The sequence below is a fragment of the Triturus cristatus genome, chromosome 7 (assembly GCF_964204655.1).
Source record: "Triturus cristatus chromosome 7, aTriCri1.1, whole genome shotgun sequence".
Lineage (NCBI taxonomy): Eukaryota > Metazoa > Chordata > Amphibia > Caudata > Salamandridae > Triturus > Triturus cristatus.
Window position 1 is genome coordinate 1,450,581,309 of NC_140590.1, and position 18,730 is coordinate 1,450,600,038.

General features: G+C 48.4%; 1 protein-coding gene across 1 annotated transcript in view; it reads left to right on the forward strand.

Annotated features, from left to right (window-relative positions):
• The window catches only part of CTNNBL1 (catenin beta like 1), a 460,868-nt gene that overhangs the window by 413,866 nt on the left and 28,272 nt on the right, over window positions 1-18,730 (forward strand). The window contains exon 13 of the mRNA XM_085619195.1: window positions 5,483-5,563. Coding sequence (XP_085475321.1) covers window positions 5,483-5,563 — 81 coding nt within the window. The remainder of the gene's footprint in view (window positions 1-5,482; window positions 5,564-18,730) is intronic.

Genomic DNA, 18,730 nt, shown 5'->3' on the forward strand with positions numbered 1-18,730 from the left:
GAGGGTGCAGCTTTTTCTGTGGTGCTGCGCAAGGCGGCCGTGGCCCTTGGGCTTGAGCTGCCTGCCGTGGCTGTGAGGACTAACATCCTCACTGAGGTGCTTCAGTCTGCCGCATGCTCCACTGAGCCTCTGCTGCAATTCAATGAGGCCCTCATTGACGTTCTGCAGGGCACCTGGTCCAAGCCCTCCACAGTCCCTCCTGTGGATAGGAACGTTGCCAGGCGCCACCGCCCTGCTCCGGGCGACCCCAGTTTTCTGTCCCAACACCCCACCCCCGAGAGTCTGGTTATCCAGGCCTCTACCTCCCACTCCTCCTTCCCGTCCGCTCCTCCGGACCGGGATTCCAAGAGACTGGAACAGTTCGGTCAAAAGCTGTTCTCCTCGCTCAGTTTGGGCCTGCGGTCTTTGAACACCGCCTGTCTCTTGGACCGTTATTCCCACTCTCTGTGGGATACGGTGGAGGACGTGCTGTCCCTGTGCCCGGAGGAGGCCCGGGCACGTCTTTCCTCATCTCTGGCCGATGGGAGGGATGCAGCGCGCCATGCAATCCGATGTGGACTCGACACTACGGACTCGCTGGGTAGGGCGATTTCTACCACGGTGGCGCCTCGACGTCACGCCTGGCTGCGGTCCACGTCCTTTTCAGGGGATGTCCAGAGAACTCTCATGGACATGCCTTTTGATGGCACTCGCCTTTTTGGTGAGAAAGCGGACAGTGCGCTGGCTCGCTTCAAGGACTCCCGGGCTACGGCCAAGTCCTTGGGCCTCTCGGCCCCGCGGCCACAAACTTCCGTTTTTCGCTCCTTTCGTGGCCAAGGAAGGGGCACCTCCTCACGTCTGCCTTGCCACCGGCCGCAGAACCAGCCTGCACGCGGTCGCGGACGTGGTTTCCGCTGAGGTGGTACTGGAGGACAACGCGGTCAGTCCACATCCACCCCGGCAGCATCCGCCTCAAAGCCTTCCTAGTCCGAGCTTTCAGGCCCATTCCTCGCCAGTGGGAGGCAGGGTTCGCCATCACCTGCTCCACTGGCGTACCATCACTTCGGACAGGTGGGTGCTGCAAATCGTCCGAAGGGGCTACTCCCTCCCCTTCGAGACGACCCTTCCAGCCATGCCACCGCAGCACCACCGTATCTCGGAGGATCAGTTGAATCTTCTGCAAGAGGAAGTTTCGGCCCTCTTGGCCAAAGAGGCCGTCGAGCGCGTTCCGATCCCAGAAGTATGTCGTGGTTGTTATTCCCACTACTTTCTGGTTCCCAAGAAGGGCAAAGGGGGCCTACGCCCTATCTTGGACCTCAGGAACGTCAATGCCTTCCTCCGGAAAGAACGGTTCAAAATGTTGACTTTGGCTCAGGTTCTATCTGCCCTCGACCCTGGAGAATGTATGGTAGCGTTGGACTTGCAGGACGCATATTTCCACATCCCCATCCTGCCGGCCCACCGGCGTTACCTGCGGTTCACGGTGGGTCAGAAGCACTTTCAGTTCACCGTGCTCCCCTTCGGCCTTACCAGTGCCCCTCGGGTGTTCACGAAAGTGATGGCGGTGGTCGCAGCTCATCTGCGCAGATCAGGGGTTCCAGTCTTCCCCTATCTCGACGACTGGTTGTTGAAGGCGGGCTCGCCCCAGGCAGTCATCTCCCACCTCCAGACTACGGCGGATCTCCTGCATTTGCTGGGGTTTTCCATCAACGTGCCGAAGTCACACCTGAGCCCCTCTCAGCAGCTCCTCTTCATCGGAGCGGTTCTCGATTCGGCGCAGTTCCGGGTTTATCCACCGGAACAGCGGGCCCGGGATATACAGGCCCTGATTCCCTTCTTTCGGCCTCTATCCTGGGTTTCGGTCAGGCTAGTGTTGCGGCTTCTGGGGCTGATGGCCTCCTGCATCCTACTAGTGCATCACGCCAGGCGGCGCATGCGGGCTCTGCAGTGGGACCTGAAGTTTCAGTGGGCCCAGCATCACGGCAACCTATCCGACCATGTCTTGATCTCGGAGGGCACTGCACAGCAGTTGCAGTGGTGGCTCACGGACCGCGATTGGGTCACGGGCAAGAGCCTCTCCCTACCCCTACCGGAGCATGTCGTAGTGACGGATGCGTCCCTCCTGGGATGGGGTGGCCATATGGGAGAGGCGGAGATCAGAGGCCTCTGGTCTCCGGCAGAGTCTCGCCTCCACATCAACTTGTTGGAGCTGAGAGCGATCCGACTTGCACTGACAGCCTTCCTTCCCTCTGCCCGGGAAGTGTAGTGCAGGTGTTCACGGACAACACCACCGCCATGTGGTATTGCAACAAACAGGGCGGGGTGGGGTCGTGGACCCTTTGTAAGGAGGCTCTGCGCCTCTGACATGGCTGGAACACCAGGGCGTCACCCTAGTGGTTCAACATCTGGCGGGCTCTCTGAACGCCAGAGCAGACGAACTCAGCCGCCGGTGCATGATGGATCACGAATGGCGTCTGAACTCCGAGGTGGCGCAAGGTCTCTTTCAGCAGTGGGGAGAGCCTTGGTTAGATCTATTCGCCACCGTCGAGAACGCGCAATGTCAGCAGTTCTGCGCGTTGGAATTTCCAAGGCGGCACTCGCTCGGCGACGCTTTTTGTCGCGAGTGGAGTTGCGGTCTGTTGTACGCCTTTCCGCCTATACCACTTCTGCCCAGAGTGCTGAAGAAGATCAGGCACGACCGGGCCCAAGTCATCTTGGTGGCTCCGGATTGGGCACGAAGATACTGGTATCCCGAGCTACTCAGTATGTTGACCGATCCTCCGATACGTCTGCCACTTCGGGAGGATCTTCTGTCGCAGCAGCAGGGGATGGTCCTCCACCCGAACCTGTCCAGCCTTCACCTCCATGCGTGGAGATTGAGCGGCGGCAGTTGATGCCATTTGACTTGCCTCCTGAAGTCTGTGATATCATTCTGGCAGCCAGGCGTCCCTCCACAAAGACGGTATACGCCTGCCGGTGGAACAAATTTGTGGCATGGTGCACAGCAAAGGCTGTGGATCCCCTTTCCGCCCCTTTTTCTGAGGTTCTCCTTTTTCTTCTTTCTTTGGCCCAGCAGGGCTCTGCCTTGGGCACCTTGAAAGGTTATCTTGCTGCCATCTCTGCCTTCTTACGGCTTCCTGATCAGCCTTCTCTTTTCAAGTCCCCTGTAGTTTCACGCTTTCTTAAAGGCATTACTCACACGTTCCCTCCTGTCCCTTTCGTAATGCCTCAGTGGGACTTGAATCTTGTCTTAACGTTTCTGATGTGCGCTCCCTTTGAGCCTCTTCACAATTGTCCTCTTCGTCTTCTGACTCTTAAGACTGCTTTCCTGGTAGCCATCACCTCGGCTAGACGGGTGAGTGAGCTCCAGGCTCTATTGTCCAAGCCTCCTTTTCTATCTGTTCATCCGGACAAGGTTGTCCTTCGGCCTCGTCCTTCCTTTCTACCGAAAGTGGTGACCCCCTTTCATCTTGGGCAATCTGTCACCTTGCCCACCTTCTTTCCGCCTCCGCATCCTTCCAAAGAGGAAGAGCGGCTCCACCGTCTGGACCCAAAACGTGCGCTCTCCTTTTATTTGGACCGCACAAAACAGTTCCAAGTGGACGACCAGCTTTTCGTTGGCTACGTGGGTGCAAAGAAGGGGAAAGCTGTGCACAAACGGACCATCTCCCGGTGGGTCGTTTTGTGTATAAACATCTGTTATTCCTTGGCAAAAAAGGACCCGCCTGTTGGGCTGCGAGCCCATTCTACTCGGGCCACAGCGGCTACTACTGCTTTGGGACGGGGAGTCCCTTTACAGGACATCTGTCAGGCGGCAACCTGGGCTTCGCTGCACACATTTGCTAGGCATTATTGCCTAGACAGCCAAGTCCGGAGGGATGGCTTCTTTGGCTGTTCTGTCCTCCAGGACTTTCTGGTGTGATCTTGGTTCGCAGACCCACCACCGGGGTTGGTATTGCTTGGGTATCTATTCTAAGGTGATGAATCTAACTAACGTGTTTCTTTCAGATGAACAAGTTACGTACCTTCAGTAACGATGTATCTGTAAGAAACATTAGTTAGTTAGATTCCTCACCGACCCACCCATCCTCCCCTTTCTGCGAACTGACATCTAGGGTTAAGGCTATCCTTTTCAGGGCCCTAGATTTTTTGGCACCAGTGTCGGTCTCTTGCATGGCTCTGCGTTCCTGGCGCGGAAAGCTATGTACAAGAACTGACGTCAGCGCGCGAGGGCGGCGTCTAAGTACTCCGACGTCATTCCGGCGCACGACGCCAACGACGGACGCGGAGCCGCAGACGACGCCTAGCGACGCGCAAGGGGTATTGCTACAAAAATCTTCCGGATCCAGTCTGACGCCTGGGGATATTCTAAGGTGAGGAATCTAACTAACTAATGTTTCTTACAGATACATCGTTACCAATGGTAAGTAACTTGTTCAGCTTGTTTTGAAGATGGTGCGGCCAGCAAGGGGAGTGAACGGAGTTCGGTTATGGCAATCATGACACCTGTTAGCTTAGAAAAATATAAAAAGAGTATAAAACCCTCATCTTGCTAGAAATACCTGCAATGTCCCTTCACATTCTTGAGACATAGGATCGATTTATCTTCTTTCACATTGCCATTTCTATTCTTCTACCAGTTGTGGTTAGACCAACTAATTTGAACAAAATTTTGATTCTTTGAGGTGCACCTCTGTGTCTATAATTTCCCTCCCCCTTCCGTACTCAATTAAAAGAATATTTTTTAACTCAAGTTTTGCCAGCTCCTGATTTACGAGTACTCATGACATCAACACATTATGCACCTTCCATCCTAACTGGACTAAATATTTCTGTGAGTATAGTGTATCATCGCCCGTAGGGATAGGTTTTAAGGTTGGAACCTCCAGCCTTTCTGAGGAGATCAAATGCTTTGCTTTTGGCCAGCCCACAGCTTGGGAAATGTCCTGCAATTTGAATTTTCCAAAAGGGAAACCTTTACGCCTCCTGCATTTTCTGTTCATTAACACAGCAAGGGGTTTCTGAATGCCCTCGCAGTTTCGCTTTTCCCAAGTAGGGCAGTACTTGTCTGTGATCTTTGACTGACTATAGGAAATGCTGTCTTATGGTTAAGTTGTTTATTTTTGAACCTGTGGACTTGAGTTATAATATCAGCTCAGGTACTTGACGGAAAATAGTATATTTCTGGTCAAATCACTTAATCGCCATGTGCCTGAAATTGCAAGTATGTGGGAAATGCAATGCAGTTGAAGAATTGTGAACTGTAACGTAATTCTAAATAGCTGAAATCTGCATTTTCTTTGCTTAGTTTTGTATTATCGCCCAATATTTCCTATGAATGTAGAGAAAGAAACCTGTAGCTCCCCAGCTAGGCTTGTGCTGTATAAATACATAAGTATCCATACATGTATACAGGTTGGTAATGTCATGAGTGGGAAGGAGTCTGCCATCAGAGTGTTGCCTTTTACTTGCTCTCACATATTTCTGGATTTTTTCCACTCAGGTTGACAGGCTAATGGAGCTGCATTTTAAGTACCTGGATGCCATGCATGTCGCAGACAAGAAGATTGAAGGAGAAAAACATGTATGACTTGCCTTCTTTCTAATATTGCATCAAGTGATTTTGATTTTAGTCTTTTTCCTGTTTAAGACTTCTTGGGCCTTTCAATCAACCTTTGTTTTCTGTCCCATTAAGGTCTCTTCATTTAGATTGAAGCATCTTCTGCCATACTTTCTCTTAACTATCTTATTTGAAATATTTTACGTTGAGTGTTAAAATAGCGCAAGTTTACTTGTTGCGCTTAGAAAGCGCGTGTAAGCCAGTGAAAAAACAAAGGGAAAACATTTCAGTGGAGAGTAGGCTGACGAGGAGTTGGGGGAAGGTCAGTGCTTAATTTGTAAAATTTTAAGTGCCAGGGTTCTGGCCAGGAGGCCACTGCAGCTTGCACCACACATCGCCCTTGTCATTGCTGCCAAAACAACCACTAAACATCTCTCTCGCCTGCAAGTGCGACGGCTCAGATTATTCCAGGTCCCCAAAGCTAAAGGAATGACTGGGAGGCAGGTATTAGCAATTGTAATGTATATTGTATTCCTAAACAACCATTGTTCTGCTCCTCTCTAAATTAGATTAACAGCGCCACCATGTAGTAGACTGTCCTATGTATGGCGTTGACAATTATGTGCCGAGCACCGGAAATCAATTAAGTGCCAGTGCTTCGCACCATAAAGCACCGGCTCAAATTATGCTTTGGAGAGGGTATGCCTTATAATGATTTTATCATAAGGAGTTTTAAAGAGGTAAGGCTTCTCAGAGTAGTGTGAGTCTTGATCTACTTACTTTTGTGATCTGTCGCAAAATTGAGTGCAATCAGAGCTAGGAAAATCCCAAAGGTAAATTCATAATGTTTTTTTTTTTTTTTTACAAAATATTAAATTTAGAGAAGGAACAATTATGACTGTGAGTTTTAGGTTTTCTAGTCATTGTTTTGATTTTGAGATTTTCTCCAAGCATTCTGCTCGTAGTTGCTATGAAGGACTCAGAAGTTGAGGGTCCCTTGATGCTGCGTTTGAACTGTTCTGAATGTGGAAAAAGGGGGAAAGAGAATATAGATGATCTAAATTCAGCCATGCTGCTTACTGATCTGCAGTCATTCAAGGTCTTCAAGCTAGTACAGGCTGCGGGTGTGATACTTCTTTAATTCCTTAATACAGTTTCTGGTTGTTCAAAGATGTTGGGGTGCATGGTCTCTACCAGGCAGGTATTTTTAAAGAGTAGCCTTACCCCCACTCGCTACTCTATTACTCTATTACTTTTCCAACAAAGTGCTCCTGTGCATCTCACAGGTTGTAGTACGCCCCTTTCTGCAATGGAACGGAAAGGAACTGTATGATGAAGCATGCCACCAAGGGGTATCACTGGTGTGTGAGCATTCTTTAAAGCGAAAGGATGCTCTTTCCCTTAGGTCAACGGGAGGGTTCTTAGATTGATCCAATCAAGCTGGCTCTATAGTTTGTGTAAAGTTAACAGACTAGATAAACAACTGAAATACTTATGGCACTACATGTCATAGGCCCATGCTTGACAGACACCTCTTTTTTTCAGATGGACCAATAAAGACTCAGTTGCAAAATAATTCTATTTGCAAAATATTTAAAATAAAAAGCAGAGCTGCAGCCTATTTGTGTGGTTCATCTGTGTTCTTACACATACTGTACACTACCCACTTGCATTTCCTAATCCTATATCTCAGCTTGGACCTTAGACTAAAGTATAATGGTACAACCATACTTATTTTTGTTCACTTTGTTAAAAATAGCTTTAATATATTCAGGCAGAGTTTTAAAATCTGACACAAATGTTTTTGTAACTGGTTTTGCAAAGTGAGATTTAGTACTTCCTTGCTTGAATTTTGATCTACCTGCTACCATTGACTACTAAAAGTGCTAGGCATGGGCTTAAAGGTTTTGCCCTGGTTGTACCCCTATTTTTCTCAAAGTTGCTACATTGAATGCAAAACGGGGTGAGCATAAAGTAATACATAGACTTAAAATAGACTCCATTAAACTAATGTAGTGATTTAATTAGTGGTACAAAAGGGCACACCTACCTGCAGCCATTTTGATGCAATTTCTGATTTCATTACGTAGTGCTATTGTTGCACATACAAAACATTGATATTGTAATAATCTTAAAGAAACACATTAGTTATAGATTCCTTACCTTAGAATTATCCCCAGGCATCAGACTGGATCCGGAAAGTTTTTTCGTCAGTAGTACCTCTGCGCGTCGGAAGGTGGCGTCGGTCGGCTCCGCATCCATCGTTGGTGTCGTGGTCGCCAGGATGACGTCGCGGTAGCTACTTAGACGCCGCCCTCGCGTGCTGACGTCAGTTCTTTCATTTTCCGTGCCAGCCAGCGCAGATCTGGGAAGAGCGGTACCTCCAATCACTTTTTGACTGACTTTTTTCTCGACTTTTGTTGACTTCTTTTGCACGAGGGATGCCCGGCTTCAAGCCATGCAGTTCCTGTCATCAGATGATGTTGCGACCGATCCGCACGTGTCTTTTACGCCTGGAGCACAACCAAGACCCCAAGTTGTGCTCCGACTGCCGGTTGATGGCGCCGAAGGCTTTCCGGGAGCGGCCCCGAAAGCTGCTTGAGCACCGGCAGTCGGCTCCACACCGTTCGAGATCCCGGCCGCGGGGGAAGTCGAGGGACCGGTCGCGAAGCCCCCACCATTTGTCTAAGTCTTCGAAGTCTTCGCACTAGGGGTCGGGTAAGTCGAAGCATAAGAAGAAGTCAAAGAAGCATCGTCGCTCTTTGACTTCTCCTCGTCGGTCGGCCGATCCCACGAGGGACGCGGGTGGTGACCCACCCGCGGCTCCGCGTGCGGAGCCCGATGAGTCGACTCTGTGTTTCCCTCCCTTTCCAGGACCCGGTTCGACTCCCGCCCAGCTTTGTACATTCTACGAGGCGATGCATGCCGGCTCCGTGCAGTGCTCTCCCATGCTGACGCCGCCGGGAGAGGTGAGGCAAAGTTTACCATATGTTGTGGGCTGGACACCGCCGACTCTGTGGGCAGGACCATTTCAACGTCAGTAGCACTTCATCGCTACGCCTGGATGAGGTTGACTGGCTTTTTAGGAGATGTCCAGAACACCTTGATGGACATGCACTGTGATGGCCGTCGCTTTTTTGGTGACAAAGCAGACAACTCTCTAGAGCGTTTCAAGGACTCACGGGCTATGGCCAAGTCCTTGGGCCTCTCCACCCGCCCTGCGCAGTCTCCTTTTCGCCCCTTTTGTGGCTATGGAAGGGGTGCCCCGCTACGACCAGCATAGAGGCAAAGGGCACAGCAAGTTACCCAACCTTTGTGTGGCCGGGGATGTGGGACAACCATCGGGGGCCAGGGGGTTGGCCCGTCCACCAACCCCTACCCTGCAGCAGGCTCCAAACCTTCCTAGTCCGACCTTTCAGGCCCATCAAACGCCAGTGGGCAGCAGGATTCACCATCACCTCTCCCACTGGCGCACCATCACGTCGGACAGGTGGGTTTTGCAAATGGTCCGAAGGGGCACTCCCTCCCCTTCAAGACAACCTTCCAGCCATGCCACCAAGATCCCACCGCATGTCGGAGGATCATCTGGCCCTTCTCCAGCAGGAAGTTACTTCTCTCTTGGCCAAGGGAGCCATCGAGCGCATTCCTGTCCCAGAAGCAGTTTGTGGTTGTTACTCCCACTACTTTCTGGTCCCCAAGAAGGACAAGGGATGGCGTACTATCTTGTATCTCAGGGACGTCAACGGCTTCTTCCGAAAGGAGAAGTTAAAAATGTTGACGCTTGCTCAGGTCTTGTCTGCCCTCGACCCGGAAGACTGGTTGGTAGCGTTGGACTTGCAGGACACTTATTTTCACATCCCTGTTCTGCCGGTCCACTGGTGTTACCTACGGTTCACGGTAGGCTACGAGCATTTTCAATTTACTGTGCTCTCCTTTGGCCTTACGCGCGCCTCTCGGGTGTTCACGAAAGTGATGGCAGTGGTCGCAGCTCATCTGCGCAGATCAGGTGTTTCAGTCTTCCCCTATCTCGACGACTGGCTGTTGAAGGAGGGCTCGTCCCAGGCAGTTTTCTCCCACCTCCAGGCTACGGCCGACCTTCTGCATTTGCTGGGGTTCTCCATCAATGTGCCGAAGTCACACCTGATTGCCTCTCAGAAGCTCCTCTTCATTGGAGCGGTTCTGGACACGACGCGCTTTCGAGTCTATCCTCCCAAACAGCGAGTCTGGGATATTCAGGCTATGATTCCGATCTTTCAGCCTCTATCCCGGGTTTCGGTCAGAATGACTCTGAGGCTGCTGGGCGTCATGGCCTCCTGCATCCTGCTGGTCGATCATACCAGGTGGCATATGTGGGCTCTGCAGTGGGACCTGAAGTATCAGTGGGCGCAGCATCAGGGGAATCTGTCCGATTGCGTCCAGATCTCGGAGGGCACTGCTCAACAAGTGCAGTGGTGGCTCGCAAACCAGGATTGGGTCAATGGCAGATCCCTCTCCCTTCCCCAACCAGACCACACTGTGGTGGCGTACGCGTCCCTTCGGGGATGGGGCGGCCACATGGGAGAGGCAGAGATCAGAGGCCTTTGGTCTCCGGCGGAGTCCGGGCTCCACATCCACCTTCTGGCGCTCCGGGCGATTCGTCTTGCACTGAAAGCATTCCTTCCCTCTGTCCGGAGAAGAGTAGCACAGGTGTTCACGGACAACAACACTGCCATGTGGTACTGCAACAAACAGGGCAGGGTGGGGTCGTGGACCCTATGTCAAGAGGCCCTCCGCCTCTGGACATGGCTGGAACATCAGGGCATATCGCTGGTGGATCAACACCTGGCAGGTTTTCTGAACGCCAGGGCGGAGGAACTCAGCCGCAGGTGCATGATGGATCATGAATGGCGTCTTCACTCGGAGGTGGTGCAAGGTCTCTTTCAACAGTGGGGAGAGCCTTGGTTAGATCTCTTCACTACCGAAGAGAGCGCGCAATGTCAGCAATACTGCGCGTTGGAATTTCCAAGGCGGCACTCGCTAGGCGACGCTTTTCATTGCGAGTAGAGTTGCGGTCTGTTGTACGCCTTTCCGCCTATACCACTTCTGCCCAGAGTGCTGAAGAAGATCAGGCGCGATCGGGCCCAAGTCATTCTTTTGGCTCCGGATTGGGCACGAAGAGTCTGGTATTCCGAGCTGCTCAACATGGCCATTGATCCTCCTATCACACTGCCTCGTCTGGAGGATCTTCTGTTGCAGCAGCAGGGTACAGTCCTCCACCCGAACCTGTCCAGTCTCCACCTCCTTGCATGGAGATTGAGCGGCGGCAGTTGACGTCTTTCGACCTGCCTCCTGAAGTCTGTGATGTAATCTTGGCAGCCAGGCGTCCCTCCACTAAGACATAATACGCCTGCCGGTGGAACAAGTTTGTGGCATGGTGCACAGCGAAGGCTGGGGATCCCTTTCTGCCCCTGTTTCCGAGGTTCTCTTGTTTCTTCTTTCTCTAGCCAAGCAGTGCACAGCTCTGGGCACTATCAAGGGCTGTCCTTCGGCTTCCAGATCAGCCTTCCCTTTTCAAGTCCCCGGTTATAAGTCGCTTCTTGAAAGGCATAACTCATCTCTGTCCTCCTATTCCTTTCGTTATGTCTCAGTGGGACTTGAACCTGGTTTTAACTTATTTAATGTGCGATCCCTTTGAGCCACTTCACAACTGTCCTTTAAGGCTCTTGTCTCTCAAAACTGTGTTCCTGGTGGCCAACACATCTGCCAGACGAGTGAGTGAGCTCCAGGCGCTTTCTTCTAAGCCTCCTTTTCTCTCTATACATCCGGACAAAGTTGTCCTTAGGACTCATCCATCCTTCTTGCCCAAGTTGTCACTGCCTTCCACATCTGGCAGACTATCACTTTGCCCACCTTCTTTCCACCTCCGCATCCTTCGAAAGAGGAAGAGCGGCTCCACCGTCTGGACCCAAACCGCGTGCTTTCTTTCTATCTGGATCGCACAAAACAGTTCCGGGTGGATGACCAACTCTTTGTTGGCTATGTGGGTGCCAAGAAAGGTCGGGCCGTACACAAGCGAACCATTTCTCGATGGGTCGTTTTGTATATAAAAGCATGCTATTCTCTGGCTAAAAAGGAGCCTCCAGTGGGGCTACGCACCCATTCCACTAGGGCAACAGCAGCCACTACTGCCTTTGCGAAGAGGAGTTCCTCTAAATGACATCTGTCAGGCAGCTATGTGGGCATCGCTGCACACATTTACTAAACACTACTGCCTGGACAGTCAAGTCCGGAGAGATGACTTCTTTGGCTGCTCTGTTTTCCAGGACTTTCTGGTGTGGTCTTGGTTCGCAGACCCACTACCGGGGTTGGTATTGCTGGAGTATCTATTCTAAGGTAAGGAATCTATAACTAAAGTGTTTCTTTCAGATGAACAAGTTACTTACCTTCGGTAACGATATATCTGTAAGAAACATTAGTAAGTTATAGATTTCTTACCGCCCCACCCATCCTCCCCGTTCTGCGAACTGATTTCTAGGGTTAAGGACATCCTTTCTGTGCCCTAGTTTTGTGCACCAGTGGTCAGTGTCTTGCATGGCTCTGCATTTCTGGCACGGAAAGTCATGTACAGAACTGACATCCGCGCGTGATGGCGGCGTCTAAGTAGCTACCGTGACGTCATCTCAGCGACCACGATGAAGACGGCAGACGCGAAGCCGACCGACGCCACCTTCCGATGCGCAGATGTACTGCTGACGAAAAAACTTTCCGAATACAGTCTGACTCCTGCAGGTAATTCCAAGGTAAGGAATCTATAACTAACTAATGTTTCTTACAGATATATCGTTACCGAAGGTAAGTAACTTGTTCTTTAAGGATTGTGCTAACACTTCTATAATTGTTTGATTTGTATTACGTTTACTTCCTGGCATTCTTATATTTTCAAACTGTACCCTATATCGGCTAGTGGTGAGACCGAAAATTGTGTGGCTAGTGCTGCCTTTATATGAAGACTTGTATCAGGCCATGTTTCGTTGTATTCCCTCTCCTATTCCCAAGTTGAACAGCGTAAACTTCAATGTGATTCTTTCATATAATGGATCCTTGCAAGATTCTGCCCCCAGCATTTGTTTTTTGTGTTCTACTTGTTTCTTATAATTTCCTTTTTTTATGTGGTTATTGCTGCATAAACTGCTGTACTTTTATCATAAGTCATGTAGTTAGTGAGCGGTTTGGAGGAGGATACCCACACTCCTGCATTTCCTGCCTGGGCAGCAATCATCTAAATGTCACCTGAACTTTGTTTCTGTACATCGGTGAGAGATCTCTGAAGAGTGGGTTCGAGCTAGTGGGCCTTAAATTAGAAACATTTTATTTTCAAAAAGAGTGTTTGATGTAAGTATTGGTATGATATCTAGCCCACCTTAGTAAGGAGGGAAGCACTAAATTAAAAACAAAACTTAAGTGAAGAATACCCTTAAAGAGCAACCACAATGGATACTAATTATTCATGCAAAGGCTTGACACCTGGACCCATATTATGTTATACCCTTACCTGGAGGCATCGAGTGCAGACCAGGTCAGTGTGACCTATTACAATAAAGGCACCCAGCTGCAGATTTGCACCTGCCATGTTGGCAGCTCATTATCGAAAGACTAACCGGCTGCTTCAAACAAGCCATTGTCTTTCGATGTGTGCCCAATGCTCACAAAAATTCCCTCTTCATAGTAGATGTGAGTTGCGCACCTCTATCAGCGATAACTTTCGGTACACCTTCATGTACAAACTTCTCCTCCAGGAATTCTAGTACAACAGTCATCCCTCTCTCTCTCTCTCTCTCTCTCTCTCTCTCACTCACTCACTCTCTCTCTCACTCTCTCACTCTCTCTCTCACTCTCTCTCTCACTCTCTCTCTCACTCTCTCTCTCACTCTCTCACTCTCTCTCTCACTCTCTCACTCTCTCACTCTCTCACTCTCTCACTCTCTCCCTCTCTCCCTCTCTCACTCTCTCACTCTCTCACTCTCTCACTCTCTCACTCTCTCACTCTCTCACTCTCCCTCTCTCACTCTCTCTCACTCTCTCACTCTCGTTTTTTGATACACTCGATCGAAAGTACCAAAACACACTATGGGGACCGGTTCTTCTGACTCACCGGTCCTCACAAAGATGGTGTTTGTCGTTCTGACAAGGTTAGCCCACGCTATGAGGAACGAGCCGGTCGCCACAGAGTGTGTTACACATGCGCGCATGCACCTCGCTCCCTCGTCACAACCTATTTGCATGTGTAATCAACCAAAGTTAAAACTTATCTCTCCTTGGATTGCAGTGACTCACAGGGACCAGTTATGTCCAGCCCCACTTTGACCCATGGATCTCTAGGCACTACAATACATGAAAAAAGGGAGTTGTACTTACCTTCTTAGATTTATCACTACTTGCGTATTGCACACAATGGTGGCATTAGAATGAGGATTCTGGGTATTCAGTCCTCATTCCTCCCGCAGTACACAAGGAGTAGTACATTGTTGCTTCTCGGACAATTCCCAACTCACCCAGTGGAGATGTTTAGGAGATATATTCTCCATTCCTCTTTGCACCACGAGAATCCTCAATTCAAAGGAGAAGCGCCACAACAACAGGAACTGACTGGTGAATGGCTGTATAGGGGAAGATGTTTGTGGCACACCCTCGATTATGAACTTTGATAGTCTACATTAAGACTGCCATCAGCCCACATGTGTTTTATTTCATGGACTTCCAGTCCGAGAATGCATTGGTAGATTTACTCACCTGAGTCTGATTGATGAAATAAAGGGAGATCACTGGAAAGTCTACCTGCTGGCATTCATTTTGTAGCAGGTAGCCTGTGAAGAAGGGCGAATGCCCGAAACGCGCCAGGTCACTGCTGGCGTTGGGTGTGCCTGGCTTTTCCCTGACCTTATCGACGCCAACAAGTGAGTGAGCCCTACCCTTTAGGTAACGTGTGGATTTGGAGATATATATATAGATGGACTAGGTCAGAAAATTAGAGTTTCAATTGAAAGGTTCTGGAAAGTGTCTTTGCTGGCTTGTTTTCATAAGTATGTTGATTTTCGCGCCTCAGTTCCCGAATGTCTCAAACATACTTTGTCCTATTGCTGTACTCTTTAGTAATTTAAATTGATAGTGCTTGACCTTGATGGGCCAGTGTCTAATTTAGGGACCGGTTTTAGAATACTGTAAACTGGTGCCCCCTCCCATCCATAAGTTAACAGGTATATACTTGTCATGTGTGGTTGACACCAGCTCCACCGCAGTTTGTGATATGTGTTTCTTTGTGTGTCACCTGCGATCAGTCGAGCTTGTCGATCCTGCCTCATTAGAGCCGTTGGAGCTCATTCTGCAAACCCAGGATCCCATCTCAGAGCTGTCTTCTCCCATCAGCCAGAGGCTTCTCAGCAAAACAGGCTGGCAGATTGGTACTGGCATTCAGACGACTCTTTAGATGTGTTCACCTTGATGGCTGTGAAGGAAGGCGGTAGAGCGGGAGGAGGTGACCAGCCGCATGACGGTATATACCGCATCTGCTGAGCCTCAGAAGTCTGTAGGAAACATGAATTTGTTGGAAATGTTGACAGCGTACTTTACTTTGTTCGATATTGGAAACTGCAAGAGATACGGCTCCTGATTACCTCAGTAGCAATTCTAGTATATAGCATATAGTGGGAAAGCAATAGATGGATGATTTTATTATTACTACATTTAATCTGGAGGCTAGAAGTTCAAGTCCTGCCAGGTCTTTTTGAAAGAAAGTTCCTGTCCTGTAGAGATTTAATTGCCTTCATTCAGTAAGTTTGAGATTTGAGGCATTCTCCTAGTGAGCAAGTGTTCATTTACCTTTGTGATGTCTCAGTAAATGTTTTGTTAAAACAAATGGTCGAGACTCCAGTAAATGAATGGCCAATGACATGCCTACATCCCCTCGCAATTCAAGTGAATCATGCTCACTCGCCCTGTAGCTGAGATCAATTCAGTTTTTGTAGCAATGGAATATATATGTTATATGGTTGACCTAGAAACGCCAATTATACGGTGCAATGTACATTCTGTAGGTGTAATGCACATTCTGTAATTGTACTTCACCTTTTTCTCATTTTAGCACACATTAATACTGCCTGGGCAGACATTTTAACTCATTAGTAGCAGTTTAACTCATTAGTACCAGTTTAACACTTGACCATAGTATATAGCAACAGAAGGTGAGCTGTAAACTAAACGGACTGCTGCTTTTTAAAGTACATTTTAACCTGAGCTACAAACAGCTTCTTTTGTTGAAATCCATAAATTAAGCATCAGACTGTGGATTATGTGGCAAATATGGTAAATCCACAATTATATGGAAACTGGCACATCCGCAGATGTGCAAAATTTCAGTGCCTCGACGTGGAGCACACTATCTAAATATTCATCATATAGGCACTGGGTCTCTGCTTTTAACACTATCTACTGAGTAACCAGAACCCATATTATCCCTGGCAGTATATTCATCATGAGTGGTGGAAAGCATCCTAGACCCCACTTCCACCGTTACTAGGGTATTGAATACTTGTCGGTGACTGACACCAGAATCTTTTAGAACCCCCTCTTGGAAAGCGGCCAAAAGCACCCAGCAGCCTTAGCATCAGTGAGTGTTGAAATGGGTGACATTTGAAGGCTGTCAGTGACGGAGAACTCTCGAGGGACAAATGGACAAAGTGGTTCCACTCTATGCACGATGACGAAGCCCGTACACCAGTGAAGTTGTACATCTGTAATGGAAAGCAAAGATCGCATTGGATGGTTTTTGGTGACCATCGTTGCGCCATTGGACCGCCCACCTATAGAAATTGGTCAGATACATTTTGGCACAACCATTTTGCCCCATTTTGTGGGGTGAATTTCTTATTGAAGATCGCATTCCATATATTAACATTGTTCACTTTCTCAAATACATTTAAAATGAGCACTGCAAGAGGTACTTGGACGTATTACTAAATGAGGACGGGCATGTGAGTGGCTGAAAAAGCTGCTTTTTTTTATCCTTTTTGTTTTGCTGTAAGTAGAAGTACTCAAAACCTTAAAGGAAGGCCCTTGTCATGCTTTTGTCCCGAAATAATGTATTTAAAGAATTTCCTCTTTCTTTGTGATTGTTCCTTTCTAGTATATTGTGTGCCAACACAACACAGCGTTCACCTCTGTCACATGGACATGCGGGCATTTCCAGGGCAATAGGGTAATCTGATGAGCCTCTGTCATTCTAGCATGAGGTAGTTTTGCCTCTGTCTTACAACCACACAGGCTGGCTTGGAAGCACACATGGTAGGAAAACTTAGATGAGGCCCTTTGTAGTTATTGTGACTTTCTGCGGATATCACTTCACTACATTTGGCCAATATAAATGCAGCCCGACCTAAGGGGAGTGAGTCTTGGAACAGGTTGTTCCCCAGTACCTTCTGCACAAACATTTACATATGTCAGTGTGTGGACGTGCTTACTCTGTGTGCCTTTTCTCAGGAAAATGTTGGCATTCGGTGTTCCTTTTCTCCCAAATCGTCAGAGCCTGCAAATCCCAAGCTCTTTTTGCAAACACTGCAATGCGCACTGCTCCGCCGGAACAAATGGAAGCAATTTCCATAAAACAGTAAGGGGTTGTTCAGTGTTTCAGTTTATGCCACAAGAGTAAAAACTGCGCTCCTCCTGGGAAAGGCCAGCGCCTCCGCATTTAGAACCCCGCATTCTGTATCCAGAGCGGTTAACGAGTATTGAGAGGTGCTTACGGCTATGATGAGGATCTGTAATGCCACCTCATTTAGTACGAAAGCACCAACATTTGTTCTATTTTCAAAATAGTTCATTAATATTTATCTATTAAAAAAATAAATGCAGACAGTGTAAGCACTCTCAGTAAATTGCAGCGCCCAATGATGAAAAGTGTCACTTTTGTCCTCTCAAGTTAAATTTAGCAGTAAGAGGGAATTTCTTAAAAGTTATTGATAGAAAGTACTAGCTATCCTCACCCCAGAATCTGAATGCAAAGCTTTCACGCAACTCACCACATGTCAACCGATCATGGCTTATGCGGACTAGTTTAAGGTCTGACAGTATCAATTCACCAGGGTTGTTTTAGGCAATAGCCTCCAGGTCAAAAGATGTGATTTAAATGCAAGCACTGGATGAGATACATGCAACATAGTGCTGAAATCAGTCACTCATGCAGTGATCCATACTTGAATACTTTCTTTGATAATCAATGAATTTCCTGATGATTGGCAAGTCAACACCGAAGCCAATGTGTACCCACTGTATACAGGGAGCAAAGTCCATCCATAACTCGTTGCCGCTCACCTGATTTAGGACGTGTTTGTAATTTACCAGAAGATCACATGATTCTAATCTGATTCTGAACATGACTTAATTTGCTTGATTTTACCTCCTCCTGCGAAAAAGCCATGATTAATGTGATAAACATGCTTCATCCCTTTGGAATGCTCTACTCTCATATTTAGGACTAGATTTCCTCAATTTTCACAGATGTCTGAACCTCAACATCTTCACATAGGTCTATGGCTACCCTTGTTCCCACCATAGTAAGTCAACTTTCTCTCTGAGAAAAAACAAACCAAGACTCTTTCACTAGTTGATTGCTGAACATCTGGATGTCCAAAATCAGACCGCATCTTCAATCAAACCTTTGGCTGGTTACTTATTGTCCCTTGGTTTCCTTCCCCCAAAGTGTAATTTGTTCTGTTATTTGCCTGTTTGCTTCACTGTAGTCTTGATTCAACCATATTATGTAGCTTTACCCCAGCATCCACCCTTCAGCTACTACTGACGGAATAGCAAGGCTCTAATGCACTCTCAATTTTTACCCTAATTTCATATTTGTTTATGCTTCGCGGCTAATTTACAGGGAACCTAACAGTGACTATGAAAAGGTGCTTGCAGGTTACGGTCTGTCTCTTGTCACCACCTCTCCTGTCACCATCCCTGCTTCTCTTGTCACCAGTGTGTCCCCGAGTCAGACATGGGACTGGACTGAAAAAAATGATTGGCTATAACGCCAAAGTCATAATCTGATCATGCGACTAAGAGTCAAATTTTGACACACACATTTTTAGGTCTCGACCTGCGTAGGCTGCGCAGACATGCGCAGTCTCGCTGGCGAGATTTAATGAGTTAGGGTAGCTTTCACTA